General features: G+C 36.4%; 1 protein-coding gene across 5 annotated transcripts in view; it reads left to right on the top strand.

Moving 5' to 3' along the window:
- Positions 1-13,359, top strand: part of LOC150078364 (coiled-coil domain-containing protein 186-like) — a 334,475-nt gene that overhangs the window by 306,806 nt on the left and 14,310 nt on the right. For 3 of the 5 annotated variants that reach the window (XM_090385405.1, XM_090385401.1, XM_090385403.1), the window contains 2 exons: positions 283-303; positions 5,181-5,330. The exons of 1 other annotated variant lie outside the window; for it this stretch is intronic. In XM_090385405.1, coding sequence (XP_090241531.1) covers positions 283-303; positions 5,181-5,330 — 171 coding nt within the window. The remainder of the gene's footprint in view (positions 1-282; positions 304-5,180; positions 5,331-13,359) is intronic. One more of the 5 variants, XM_090385402.1, reaches the window with a different exon arrangement.

Here is a 13,359-nt window from a genome sequence, read left to right on the forward strand (position 1 = left end):
CATTTGATAACTTCTTGTGTGAGTGTCTGAAATCAGTACTTCAAAGTCATCAAATTTATTTACTGTGCTCCTAACTTAGTGTACATACAAGTATATTCTCAACTGTACTTAATGACTTCTCTTAATTTATAGTTTAGTCAATCATATAATGCTGAAACGAAATGAAGAACCATAAATACATTTACTGCTCTGTAAATATTTTTAACAGATAAATATATATATATATTTTTTGAGGACATTAATGTAATATTTGTTTGTAACATCTTATTTCTACCTTGCAAGCTTTCAAAAGGGAAAAAAAAGGTAAAGTAACATATGTTATTTATTGCATTTTAGTTATTCTTTTTCATAGTTAAAGAAATTTTTATTTTGAGTAAAGCAAAAAAAAAATAAATAAATAAATATTTTAATACTGTTAACATAATTTTGTATCCTTAAGGTATAATTTTTATGGATACATAATTTTGCATCCATGAAAGACCATTTTAATTTTGGTTTCACATGCATTAACACTTTGGTTTATTAGAATGGCAATCTTGCTAATATTGCTTACGTAGCCTGAGATTAGGAACTGAATTTTGTGACTATTTCTGCTGTAAGAAAGAATTCAGTGTTTAAAGGCCAGGCAACAAAATAGTGATAGTTAAAAAAGAGGGATTTAATTGATCTTGCTATAAAGTTAATAGTTGCGATGAGATATGATTTAGTGGTACAAAATAGATTTATATTGTATTTTCGGGGGAGATAAGGAAAAAGTTGCCTATATTTCACTGTTTAGAAGAAATTAGATAAATGTGGTGAAATGAAACCAGTAGATCATGGTTGGAATTAAGGTTTGAATTCAGTGAAACTCATTCTATGTTACACCTCAATAAATATTATGCAAGAAGATAAATTTTGTCAATTCCTGAACAAGGTGAAAGTTTTATAGGTGAAATTTAGATCTATTCTTTTATATAATTAAGCTGGTTTTGTTTGGCTGGTTTGGATTTTTTGCTTATACTGAAAAAAACCTGAATGCTGCATATGGCCTGTTACCTGGCTCTGTTCTGTCTGTACTACTTCTAGTGTTACTGTATATTCCAATAGGATAATCCAATATAGTGAAGTAAAGGTTCCTAACCTTTGCATAACAGCTGAGAAATAACTGCAAGTTAGGACTTCATGTGTGAGTGTCCGAAATTTTCCAGCTATGATAGGAGTCAGTTTGTAGTACAGGCTTTCACATTAGCATGGCCTTCACTTGTTGACAGAAGGAACTGCTTTTGTAGACATTGTGCACACTTGAACAGGGGAGACATGAAAATATCTGCTAATTCTGTTAAACCAAAAAGGCAGAGCAGTGTCTCTCTCCCTTTTTGGTTTAACAAGCCTTGAGATCCACCTGCCATACTGGTCATTCATTTGAGCTCTATGAGATGGCAGCCAGTTTTCACTATACATGCTATCATATGGTTGGTTGACTGACTATACATGTTATCATATGGTTGGTTGGTGCAATGAAAGCAATGGTAACGCTGGGCTGCTTCTTATATTTAGCTTGTTAAGCTCATTTTTAGTACTGCACAACTAAATATTATGAAGATCTGTAGGTATCACTACCTACAGATCTTCATAATGTGTTACCATGCTGATCTCTATAAGCTTTTTCTAATCTAAGGAAGGAATAAGTAACATGTAAGTGCCCAATCCTCAGTCTAGTTCAGGCAACTTTTTGTCTTACATAGATTAGTTAGCCAGTTTTAAATTTTTGGCAAGAAGTTTATTTGTTCTTTGATGACCAAAAACATAAATGGTATTAGAAGAACCTATAAATACCCTAGTACCAACGGTAAATTCTAAGTGGGAAGCATTCAAGGAATTAATCATGGATGCTACTAAAAGTTTCATACCTATTAAGAAATATTGTTCAAGGTTTAGGCCTAAATGGTTATCAAATGAACTAATGAGACTCATAACAGAGAAGAAAAATGCATGGGATGCATATAAATTATCAAGCGACTCAGAAGCCTATGGCAGATATAAGCTAGTCTGTAATCAGGTCACAAAGGAGGTTAGACAGGCGAAGGCAGATTACGAGAAATCCTTGGCAAAAGATGCTAAGAAAAAAAGAAAGGATTTCTTTACTTATATAAACTCTAAAAGGAAGGGGATGAATCTGATTGGTCCACTTGACATCGATGGTTCAACTGTTGGTGATCCTGCTCAGATAGCAAACAAACTGAATGAGTATTTTGCATCTACATTCACACATGAGGAATTATTAAGGTTTGAAAATGGCAGAAGGTTATCAAATTGTAGCAGGGTACTTAATGATTTTATAATAACTGAGAGCAAAGTGGAGGAGAAATTGTTGAAGTTAAACGTAAGAAAAGCACCTGGGGTGGATGGGATCTATCCAGTTATATTAAAGGAGGCGGCAAAGCAACTAAGCAAACCCTTAGCCATAATTATGAGAGCATCCTAGGACTCAGGGGAGGTTCCCATGGACTGGAGATGTGCAAATGTATCCCCTATTCACAAAGGGGGATCGAAGGGTGACACGAGTAATTACAGACCAGTTTGTTTAACTTCTGTTCCGGGTAAAATAATGGAGTCACTGGTTAAAGATGCATTGCAGGATCATCCAGACAAGACTGCAGCAATAATTCAAACACAGCATGGGTTTGTTAAGGGAAAGTCTTGTCTGACAAATTTGATTGGTTATTATGATGTGGTTACAAAGGAACTGGATGCAAAAATAATTTTGATATCATATATTTGGATTTCAGGAAAGCTTTTGACACTGTTGCACATGGAAGACTATTGTACAAATTGGAGCAGAATTGTATTAAGGGTAAGTTGCTACAATGGATAAAAGGATGGTTAAGTGGGAGAAGAGAGAGGGTGGTAATCAATGGGTGCTGCTCTTCATGGACTAATGTTATTAGTGGAGTCCCACAGGGTTTGGTGTTGGGTCCACTGTTATTTTGTATATTTATCAATGATATTGATGAAGGTATATCAGGCTTAGTGTTGAAGTTTGCAGATGATACAAAGGTTGGCAGGGTTGTTAATGACAGTAATGGCAGTGTGCTACTGCAACAGGATCTAGATAATTTGGGCAGATGGGCTAAGAAGTGCCAACTGAAGTTTAACCTTGACAAATGCAAAGTACTGCATATGGGTAGAAGTAACCCGAGAGAAAAATACCAACTGTGTGGTACTACACTTAAGGTGGTAGAAAATGAAAAACACCTGGGAGTAATTGTGCAGTCAGATATGAAGTTTTCTGAGCAGTGAAGACAGGCTGTCAGGGCAGGTCATGGGGTTTTGTCAATGATATATAGGAATTTTGCTAGCAGGGATAAGGAGGTGATTGTCCCTCTGTATAAGGCAATGGTCAGGCCATGCCTTGAGTACTGCATACAGGTCTGGAGGCCTCATTTTAGGAAGGATGTCGATTTGCTTGAGCATGTACAGAGAAGGGCAACAAGATTGGTGAGGGGAATGATGGGATCCTCTTATCAAGAGAGGCTTAAGTTCTGCAAATTGCAGTGGCTGGAAACTAGGCACCTGCGCAGTGATGTGATTGAGGTGTATAAGGCCTTGAATGGGTTGAGCACGCTGAATTCTGATGGGATCCTTCCACTTGTTCAGATTACGAACCTAAGGGGGCATAAATTCAAATTAAGAAAAGACAGATGTAGAATAGATGTGCAGAAATTTGCCTTTAGCCAGTGGGTGGTTAATTGCTGGAACAAACTTCCATCTGTCGTTGTGGAAGTTGATAGGTTGAATAAATTTAAGGAGGAACTGCACAGGCATTTGGAGGGAATGGTGTGATTTTTTTTTTTTTTTTTTTTTTTTTTTTGCTGATGCTGCATAAGTTCATATACTTGCTTTCTTGCATCACATGCCACTACTACATCACTTGTTAATTTAAGTATATCACACTATTTAAGTGTATCTCATCCCTGCAAAAACAATCTCTCCTGTTAATAAGTACAGACCACTTTGAAAAAATGTTACCACATGAGTCTTGCAGCATCTTTTCATTGCTGAATTGATTTACAAAGCTCTCATCATATACTCCTACCTTTCAACAATAACTTGCAACTTTTTGACAAGTAAATTCCCTGTTCTTGTTAATTCTACTCTCAGGCCTGCTGGGATAAGTTGCAATCATCCAATTTGTTAAAGAAAACTGAACTTTTGCTTTATTGTCTAGTGTTTTTTTTTTTGTTTGTTTGTTTTTTCCCCCAATTTTTTGACAATTCCATTTTATAAGAGGTAGGTTGCAGTTGCTGTAATGAGAGAATTGTACTTTTTTGTCCATTCAATATGCCTAAATCAATTTTCAATATCTTCAGAGATCATAATCTTGAATATTCTTCAGAGTAATTTAGCCTGTACCATATCCTTTCCTTTTAGTACAAGTCATTTCTCAGTGTACTAACTTAATATCTGCATTACCTTTATCCCATTCCCAATAGTTCCACCAGAGAGGATCAGTCAGGGCCTGATTAGAAGGCCAGATCATAAGCCATCTTTGAAAATCACAAATAATAAAATCTCTTCCACTCTCAGCTACAGATCCAAATCTGCTTTTGGATAACAGACAACAGTGCTTGACCAACCACAATCTCACTTGACATTAGAGTTCCCCAATCAGCCTGGACTAAAAGTACACGTGATATATAAATTCTCTTGGACTTTCAAACCAGCTCCTCAATCAACCAGTTGATTTGCCATACATAAAATATCTTAGTCCTTTGTGGTTTATTTGGGTCATCCCTCTGTAACTTGGGTAATAAGCATGTGTTCTTCTCCTGCTCCAACAGGTATTCAGATTTATTTTTTAGTAGTCATATTTCTTTCAATTGTGAAATACAACCTCAGTTGTATTTCACAGCTGATATATTCGGCAATACAAATTATATTTCAAAATTTTAAATTAATAAATTCTGTTTAGCAAAAATGTAGAGTCATCTTTAACTCCATGAAATGAATTTCCAACTCTTATACAGAAAGTTAAACATTCAATTAATATTTGTAAATAATGACAAGGATTATTGGGTCCTTACATGATAAGAAAAACATTTAAAAAATAATATGAATAATTTACACTGAATAGTTAGTTCAGTGTAAAAAAATTATTTTTTTTCCTTTGCAATTTAAGCATTTCTTTATTAATGCAGATAGAGCTATCCAGGCGTGGTGGTATAATGGCATCAGTTTATAGTTCTCAGCAGTCTGATAGCCTCATGACTCTTGACTTATCGTTAGAAATCAACCAAAAACTTCAAGCAGTCCTTGAAGATACTTTATTAAAAAATATCACTTTGAAGGTAATTTTTTTTATTCTTAAAATAGTATTTTGTTTATGCATTGTGATATCAAAACTTTGGAAACAGAAACCACTGAGTATAAATTTTTTTCTATTCATAAGTTCCATTTATCATTTTTAATAACTTTTTACTTAATCTTATGTTTTCCTCAATTTTTTATTAAATCAAAAAAAAAAAAAAAAAAGATTTTACCTCTAAAATATTATTTATAGGCTTAATATAAAATGAAGTGAACAACCTACAATTTTATTACAGTAAAAATATATCCCCTAGATTACTATAATCACACAAACATCAGAAGAAATTCTTTTAGTTATCCCAAAAGTGTTGAATGTTCAGTGTGGACTCATGTGCCTTACAAACATCTAAATATGATATTTTGATTCCTGCTACACAGACACTGTCCTAGTTGAGAGATGTGATGGCATAATGTCTGCTATTCTTCAGAATTTTGACTTTTACTGGACATAATATAAAATAAAGATCACATACAAAAAAATATACACATACAAACCGGCACACTATATCCCACATACATAATTCAACAATTATTGATTCACAGATTCTGTGCCTAGTGAATACCAAAACATGTCAATAACAGAAAGTGAAATAGCTGGCAACTTTATAATGATTAGACAAACATGGTTATGTCTTCAAGACTATTATAAGAAACAAATACTATTTACCATGCCACAAATTATGGTTAGTCTTAGCAAGCTGCTATATTGCTACCTATATACCAAGGTACTCCAGTATTAAAATAAATTTATTATTTTATTTTATTTTATTTTGATATTAGGTGTCTTGATTTGTATACAGGTAGTAATATAGCACTTTTCTAAAAATAACCCTAATTGTAGAATTAATACGTTTCATGGTAAATAGTGTTTTTATAATAGGCATACTTGAAATATCTGGATTTTTCATTGATGCATTTTCTTTAATACAGGCAAGGACAATTAATTTTTGCAGTGTATTGCTGAAAAAAAATCCGTGATCACTATTATAAATTAGGACACCAAAGTTATCGGCCAAAGCACATTGTCCTTTGAACATAACAGGTCTTTTTTTATATTCACAGAACATGGAAAAAGAATTAATGTATAACATTACCATCAGACACTAATCTAATTGCAAAAAAGGCATGAAAAATAACCATAGATTCTTTGTATTGTTGTGGTTAAATTTCTTGCTCACAATAGTACCAAGCTGTATGTAACACTAGTGTGAACTGAGACTCAGCAAAGTTTGGTGGGAAGTGAAATGAAGTGGCAGAAGTGGGGGGCTGACGTAATTTCTTCCTCCCCTGAGACTAGATCTCCCTCTTTCCTATGCCCCCCCACAAAAACTTGAAGGCTGCATCTACTACTAGTTGAAACACACACACAGTTCATACCTATTGCTTTGTGACCCAAAATTTTGGAGATTCTAAATAAAGCCTGTGAGACGTATTATTATTCCCTGTTTTATGGAAAGTCTTCTCCCTCAGAAGCCTGTGAGACTTATTATTATTCCCTGTTTTATGGAAACAGTCTTATTCCTCAGAAGTAATAGCTCACAAAGCTTGAAAAAAATATTTGTTTGAGAGAAGATTCTGATTTAGATAGGCAGACAGTGCTTCTCTTTAAAAGGCCCCCATAGCCGAGTGGTCAGGAGTGGAAGTGCAGAAGCACATGCTCTGTTGAGTTAGACTGGGGTTCAAGCCCCTGACTACAGGCTGCCATAGCCTAGTGGTCAGTCGCACGGGTGCCTAAGTACACGTGCCTTGAGTGACCAGGGTTCAAGCCCGTGGCTACTGAATACGGTGCTGTTTCTTGTATTCAATCTATCGTGCGAACTCCTCTGACCATTTGGTCATCCCGGAGTATAAACAGAAAATTTATATATTTATTAAATATAGTCGATCTGCCAACCCACACTGGACCAGCGTGGCAGATTATGGCCCATTTCCCTCAACATGAATTGTTGAGGAGGCTTCCATCCTGCAGTGGGTTGATAATGGCTGCAGTTTTTTTTTTTTTTTTTTTTTTTTCACTTCTCTTTAAGTAGGAATTGTTTTAGAGTAATCAGAGATATATTTAATTAAAACAACCCCAGGGGTTCACATCTGGTGAGTATGGACTTGGCACACCCAGGGTCCTGAGCTGGATATAATCATTCTTCTCTTTCTTGGTGATTCCCTTCTCTCATTTTCTCTCTCTCTCTCTTTCTCTCTCAGCGCCTCCATAGCCAGGTGGGGAGGAGCAGCAGTGCTTAGCACATGCTTCTTGATTAGACCGGGGTTCGAGTCCGTGACAACCAAATATGGAGGATGCGGAAAGGTCAGGGAATGACCACCTGAATAACCACCCACATATCCCTGGAGCAATATGGTCTTAGTTGCTAATGCTCCTAAAAAATCAAATAACAAACAAACAACAAACTCTCTCAGGGTAACTCGGAAATTTTTTTTTGGCTGGTGCAGCATAAGCCTCAGGCTTCCTTGCGCTATGTGGCTGGTAAGTTGAGATATTGTGTTACAGTTTTTTGTTGGTGGTTGGCCTGGGATTTCAGCATTCTTGATTTCATACATTAACAGGAAATGAAGTGGTGTTACGATTTTCTGTTAAATAATGGTTTTATTATTTAGAATGAATATCTGTTTAGCCACCGATCATCGTTATCTGACAAAGTTCCATAGTTTGATATTTCTTAGTCACGCACAATTTCCTGCAATCAGAGGGAGTGAACATGAGCAGCACAGTGGTTGTAAATCACTCTCTTTCCACATTGGGTGGAAAAAGTCTGAATTCAAATCTCATCAATGACATGAGGAATTTTAATGAGAGTCTTACATAACGTGAGTCAGTCAGTCTCAGGGAAGGGTTGCATGGTTTTTTTTCTTCTGGGAACCCAAGTTTTTCTTTCTCCAACCAGCAAACTGACCAAAGATTAGATTGGCATCTTCTAACACACATCTTCCAGAAAGAATGCTGATTCAGTTCTTTGTTCCTGATGTAAGGAGTGTACCAGTCTCAAATTAAAATAATACTGTGCATTACCAGAAGCAAATAAGTCACTGATGGCAGCCCCAGCAACAAATAAAATGGGCACTAAACAGGAACTCAGAAAGCCAGAGACATGCTAAGCAATACCCCCACCCCCAAATTCAGGCTACAGAACTGAATATTCAAATTCATAATGCTGTGGTTCTAGAGGATTTAGTTTTATGAACCTATAATACTTAGTACCATGTAGGAATTAAAGGCTGAGAAAACAGAAGCTACTTCTTGAGAGTACACTTAAATTTCGGTAGATTATAATTTTCAGAAGATACATGAAAAAGAAGGTTATCTCTAATGAACAGAAGTAAAAGGGATAAATGAAGAAGAGGAAAAGTTAGTTTTGTGAATTTGTACAGTAGCTGGATGCTGACTGACTGAGGCATGTGTTTGGAAGAGAGTGGTGGAATTACAGATGTCACCATTTTTCTCTTCCAAAGATTTCAGAAAAAAAGAGTGCCTATAGGAAAAGGCATGCAGCAAAAAACGGAACATCTGTGAGATGAGACAGAGATTGTTCATAGGAGATACATTATTAATTAACCTGAGTGTCCTCTTTTGAATAGTCTAGGAGTTTGAGAGAGGTTTTGGGGGCACCACCTCAGATTATGTCAGTTTTAATAACTTTTTATTTAATTAAACTCACTAAATCAAAAAAAAAAAAAAAACTGACTTGACCTTTACAATATAATTAATTATATACTTACTGTAAAATGAAGTGACCCACTTTAGAAATTCTTTTCATTATCTTTATTTCAGAATTTTTGAAGTGTTCAGTGTAGATTTAGATGGGAGTGGCTCTAGGTGATTCACTTTTGAATCATGACTCCATTACTTGTATTGCCTGTGGCACGTATTCCAAGGTCAATCTAGATAATTTTAGCTCACTCACCATGACTGGACATTAACCACTCTCTACAAGGCCTATTGCCACATATGTAGCTGCAGCCTGGTTTATTCATGGAAAGTCTGTCAACATTGACTAGGCTTTCCATGAGTAAATTCTGTACATTACAGTGCAGTTTCCTTTTACATTTATCAAAAACTTGTAGAACTTGTCTCAACTACTGCCTTACAAGTATTATTTGGTTACATGCCCCTTGACTTATTCTTAGTTGTTTGAGGATTTTGCAATTTCATTAAAAGGAATACCCCTCATGACTTTGGCATTCAACCAGATCAGTCTAATCATCCAAAAAGAGAAAAAAAAATCAGGGTCTTCAATATCCTTATGTCAAGGTGGCAGCAAGGTTGGACTGACTTCCCTAAGGGTCAAGTCACTAAATCATTTATCAGTGATGTTAATTTTGTCAGTAAAAGTACAGGCAACCCCCCCTCGTATAACACGGTACTTCTACAACGAAGTTTTGCTCTAACACGGTTTGAGAATTGCTGGAAATCTTGCATAACATGGTATTTTTGAGCTTTTGTGCTGGGACAAAAGCTGAAAACATAATGGCCTTGCTATTATGTTAGATGTAATTTTCAATGTTTCTATTTATTTCTTTTTGTGAATCCTTGCTGTTGACTCGCTAATTGTTATCACCTTCGTGGTATTTTTCCAAAGCACATTTCTGGAGGTCACTACCATAAAACAATAAAAACAATTTGCAGTTTCTGATTTATTGTTCTTTTCTGTTAGTGCAATCAATTATAAACGGGTAGTAAACTCGATCTTCTTGCATTTGCTATAGTACCAATAGCTGGAATTCTTTGGGTTTTCACATTATTATGGTGAAACTTGTTAACAGGAGAGACTGCTTCTACAGGGATGGGATACACTTAAATAGAAAGGGTGCAAGAATGTTTGCTGATGCTATCGAGGCAGTGTTAGGTGGGACGGAAAATTGCTAGATTGGGGAGAGAGGTGAAAGTGATTCTTGCACTGCTTCTATTGGAATGAGCCGCAGCCTGGAAAATAAAATCTGCAGGTAAATGAACCACTAGGTGGCAGTGATCACAGTGTGCTGAAGTGGGATTTACTCAAAGAGGTAACTACCATTAGGGGTAATGGGAAGGGTTATTGCTTTTGTAAAGGCGACTACGATGGACTGAAGACAGTATTTAAATTCTGTACAGTGGGACCAACTGATGATGTTACCAACAGCAAATTTAAAATGGGAAGCATTCAAAGAACTTATCTTGGAAGCTACTAAGCTTTACATACAAACTAAGAAATATTGTTCAAGGTTTAGGCCTAAGTGGATGTCAGATGAACTGATGAGACATATGGCAGAGAAGAAAAATGCATGGGATACATACAAATTAACACGTGACACAGAAGCCTATGATAGATACAAGTTGATCTGTAACCAAGTTACAAAGGAGGTTAGGCAGGCGAAGGCAGATTACGAGAAATCTTTGGCAAGGGATGCAAAGAAAAACAGCAAAGAGTTCTTTACTCTAGAAGGAAGGGGATGAATCAGATTGGTCCACTTGATATCGATGGGTCAACTGTTGATGATCCTGCTCAGGTAGCTAACAAACTGAATGAATATTTTGCATCGACATTCACACATGAGGAGTTATTCAGCGAGGGGAATGACAGAGGTGTATTCAACTCTGGCAGTAAGCTAGAGAATCTTGTAATAACTGAGAGTAAAGAGGAGGAGAAATTGTTGAAGATAAATACAAGAAAGGCACCTGGGGTGGATGGGATCTATCCAGTTATATTAAAGGAAGCAGCAAAGGAAGTAAGCAAACCCTTAGCCATAATTATGAGAGCTTCCTTGGACTCAGGGGAAGTACCCATGGACTGGAGATGTGCAAATGTAACCCCAATTCACAAAGGAGGATCAAAGGGCGACACAAATAATTATAGACCTGTTAGTTTAACTTCTGTTCCTGGAAAATTAATGGAGGCACTGGATAAAGAAGCACTGCAGGATCATCTAGACAAGACTTCAGTCATAGCTCAGACACAGCATGGTTTTGTTAAGGGGAAGTCTTGCCTGACCAATTTGATTGGATACTATGATGCAGTCACAAAAGAACTGGAGAGAATAACTTTGATGTTATATATTTGGATCTTAGAAAGGCTTTTGATACTGTTGCACATGGAAGACTGCTGCACAAATTGGAGCAGTGTGGCATTGGAGGCAAATTGCTGCTGTGGATAAAGGGGTGGTTGAGGGGGAGAAGACAGAAAGTGGTAATCAATGGACACTGCTCATCGTGGACTAATGTTATTAGTGGAGTCCCTCAGGGTTCAGTATTGGGTCCATTATTGTTTTCTGTATTTATAAATGATATTGATGATGGTATATCAAGCTTAATGTCAAAGTTTGCCGACGATACAAAGGTTGGCAGGGTTGTCAAGGACACTACTGACACTATGCTACTGCAACAGGATCTGGAAAGGTTGAGCAGTTGGGCTGAGAGGTGGCAAATGAACTTTAACATTGACAAATGTAAAGTATTACATATGGGAAACAGCAACCCCAGAGCAACGTATCAACTCTGTGGTACTACACTGACAGTGGTAGAGAATGAAAGGGACCTGGGGGTGGTTGTGCAGGCAGATATGAAGTTTTCTGAACAGTGCAGATGGTCTGCAAGAGTAGCTCATGGTGTATTGTCGATGATATATAGGAATTTTTCTAGCAGGGATAAGGAGGTGATTATTCCCTTGTATAAGGCAATGGTCAGACCACACCTAGAGTACTGTATACAGGTCTGGAGGTCTCATTTCAAGAAGGATGTAGAGATGCTGGAACGAGTACAGAGAAGGGCAACAAGATTAGTGAATGGAACAAAGGGGTGCTCTTAAGAAGAAAGGCTTAAGTTTTGCAAATTACAGTGTCTGGGGACTAGGCACCGGCGAGGTGATCTGATAGAGGTGTATAAAACCTTGAATGGTTTGAGCATGCTCAATGCTGATGGGATTCTTCCTCTTGCTCAGAATAATCACCTGAGAGGGCATAAATTCAAATTGAGAAAAGACAGATGTAGGATAGACGTGAGGAAATTTGCCTTTAGCCAGCAGGTGGTTGGTTGGTGGAATAAACTTCCATCCCTTGTCGTGGCAGTTGATAGCCTAAATAATTTTAAGGCTCAGCTGGACAGGTGTTTTGAACGAACAAAGGGGTGAAGTGGAAGTGGTTATTTTTTATTTATTTATTTTTTTTTTTTTTTTTGGCTGATGCTGCATAAGCTTGCTTTCTTGCATCAAATGCCTCTACTAATGCTAATGCTAATGTGTTTTCCCTTCCCTGAAATATTCAATCAAATAAAAAACAAATTTTCAGAAATTCATTACTCCGTATCTCACTTGTGCATATCGTGTTTGTTGCAACTTGTGCGTGCCATGTTCTTTGTTATTAATTGCTTATCATTTTTACTGTTTTAAATTTTACAACAAAAAAAAGTCAGTGAACAGAAATATCAATTAATATGTACATATTACAGTACATACTAATTAAGCTATGTATGTAAGCGTAAATTTATTTTTATTTTGCTAATTGGAAAATATTCTTCCGATTTTCATGTATCATTTAAAGTGGAGGTCCACTGTATTTTATTGGGAGATCCTTGGGTTCTTTGCTATTGAACTTGTGCTTTTTTGAGACCATAAAAAATAATTGTGACTTTGAAGACTGCAGTTCGTGACTTTTAAAGAGAGCAGAAGGTACACGAAATCTAGATGCTGCAGAAGAGACTGTGCTTAGCAGCGATGAAGAGGAAGAAAATTAAATGACCGTACATTATCTGATATATAAGTATCACAGTTTGTAAGGTAAGACGTTTGTTCAGCTATTACTATTTAAGTTACTACTATTATAAAAATAAAGTTAAAATATTATTATTATTATTGTTATTATATCAGCCATATGGTGCAAGGAAGCCTAAGGCTTATGCTGCACCAACCAAAATTAAATTTCAAATTTACCCTGAGAGAGAGAGAGAGAGAGAGAGAGAGAGAGAGAGAGAGAAAGGAGCCACCAAGAAAGAGAAGAATGATGATATCCAGCTCAGGACCCTGGGTAGTT

This window comes from Mastigoproctus giganteus, chromosome 11 (genome assembly GCF_048544385.1).
Source record: "Mastigoproctus giganteus isolate SK-2022 chromosome 11, ASM4854438v1, whole genome shotgun sequence".
In the NCBI taxonomy this organism is placed as follows: domain Eukaryota; kingdom Metazoa; phylum Arthropoda; class Arachnida; order Uropygi; family Thelyphonidae; genus Mastigoproctus; species Mastigoproctus giganteus.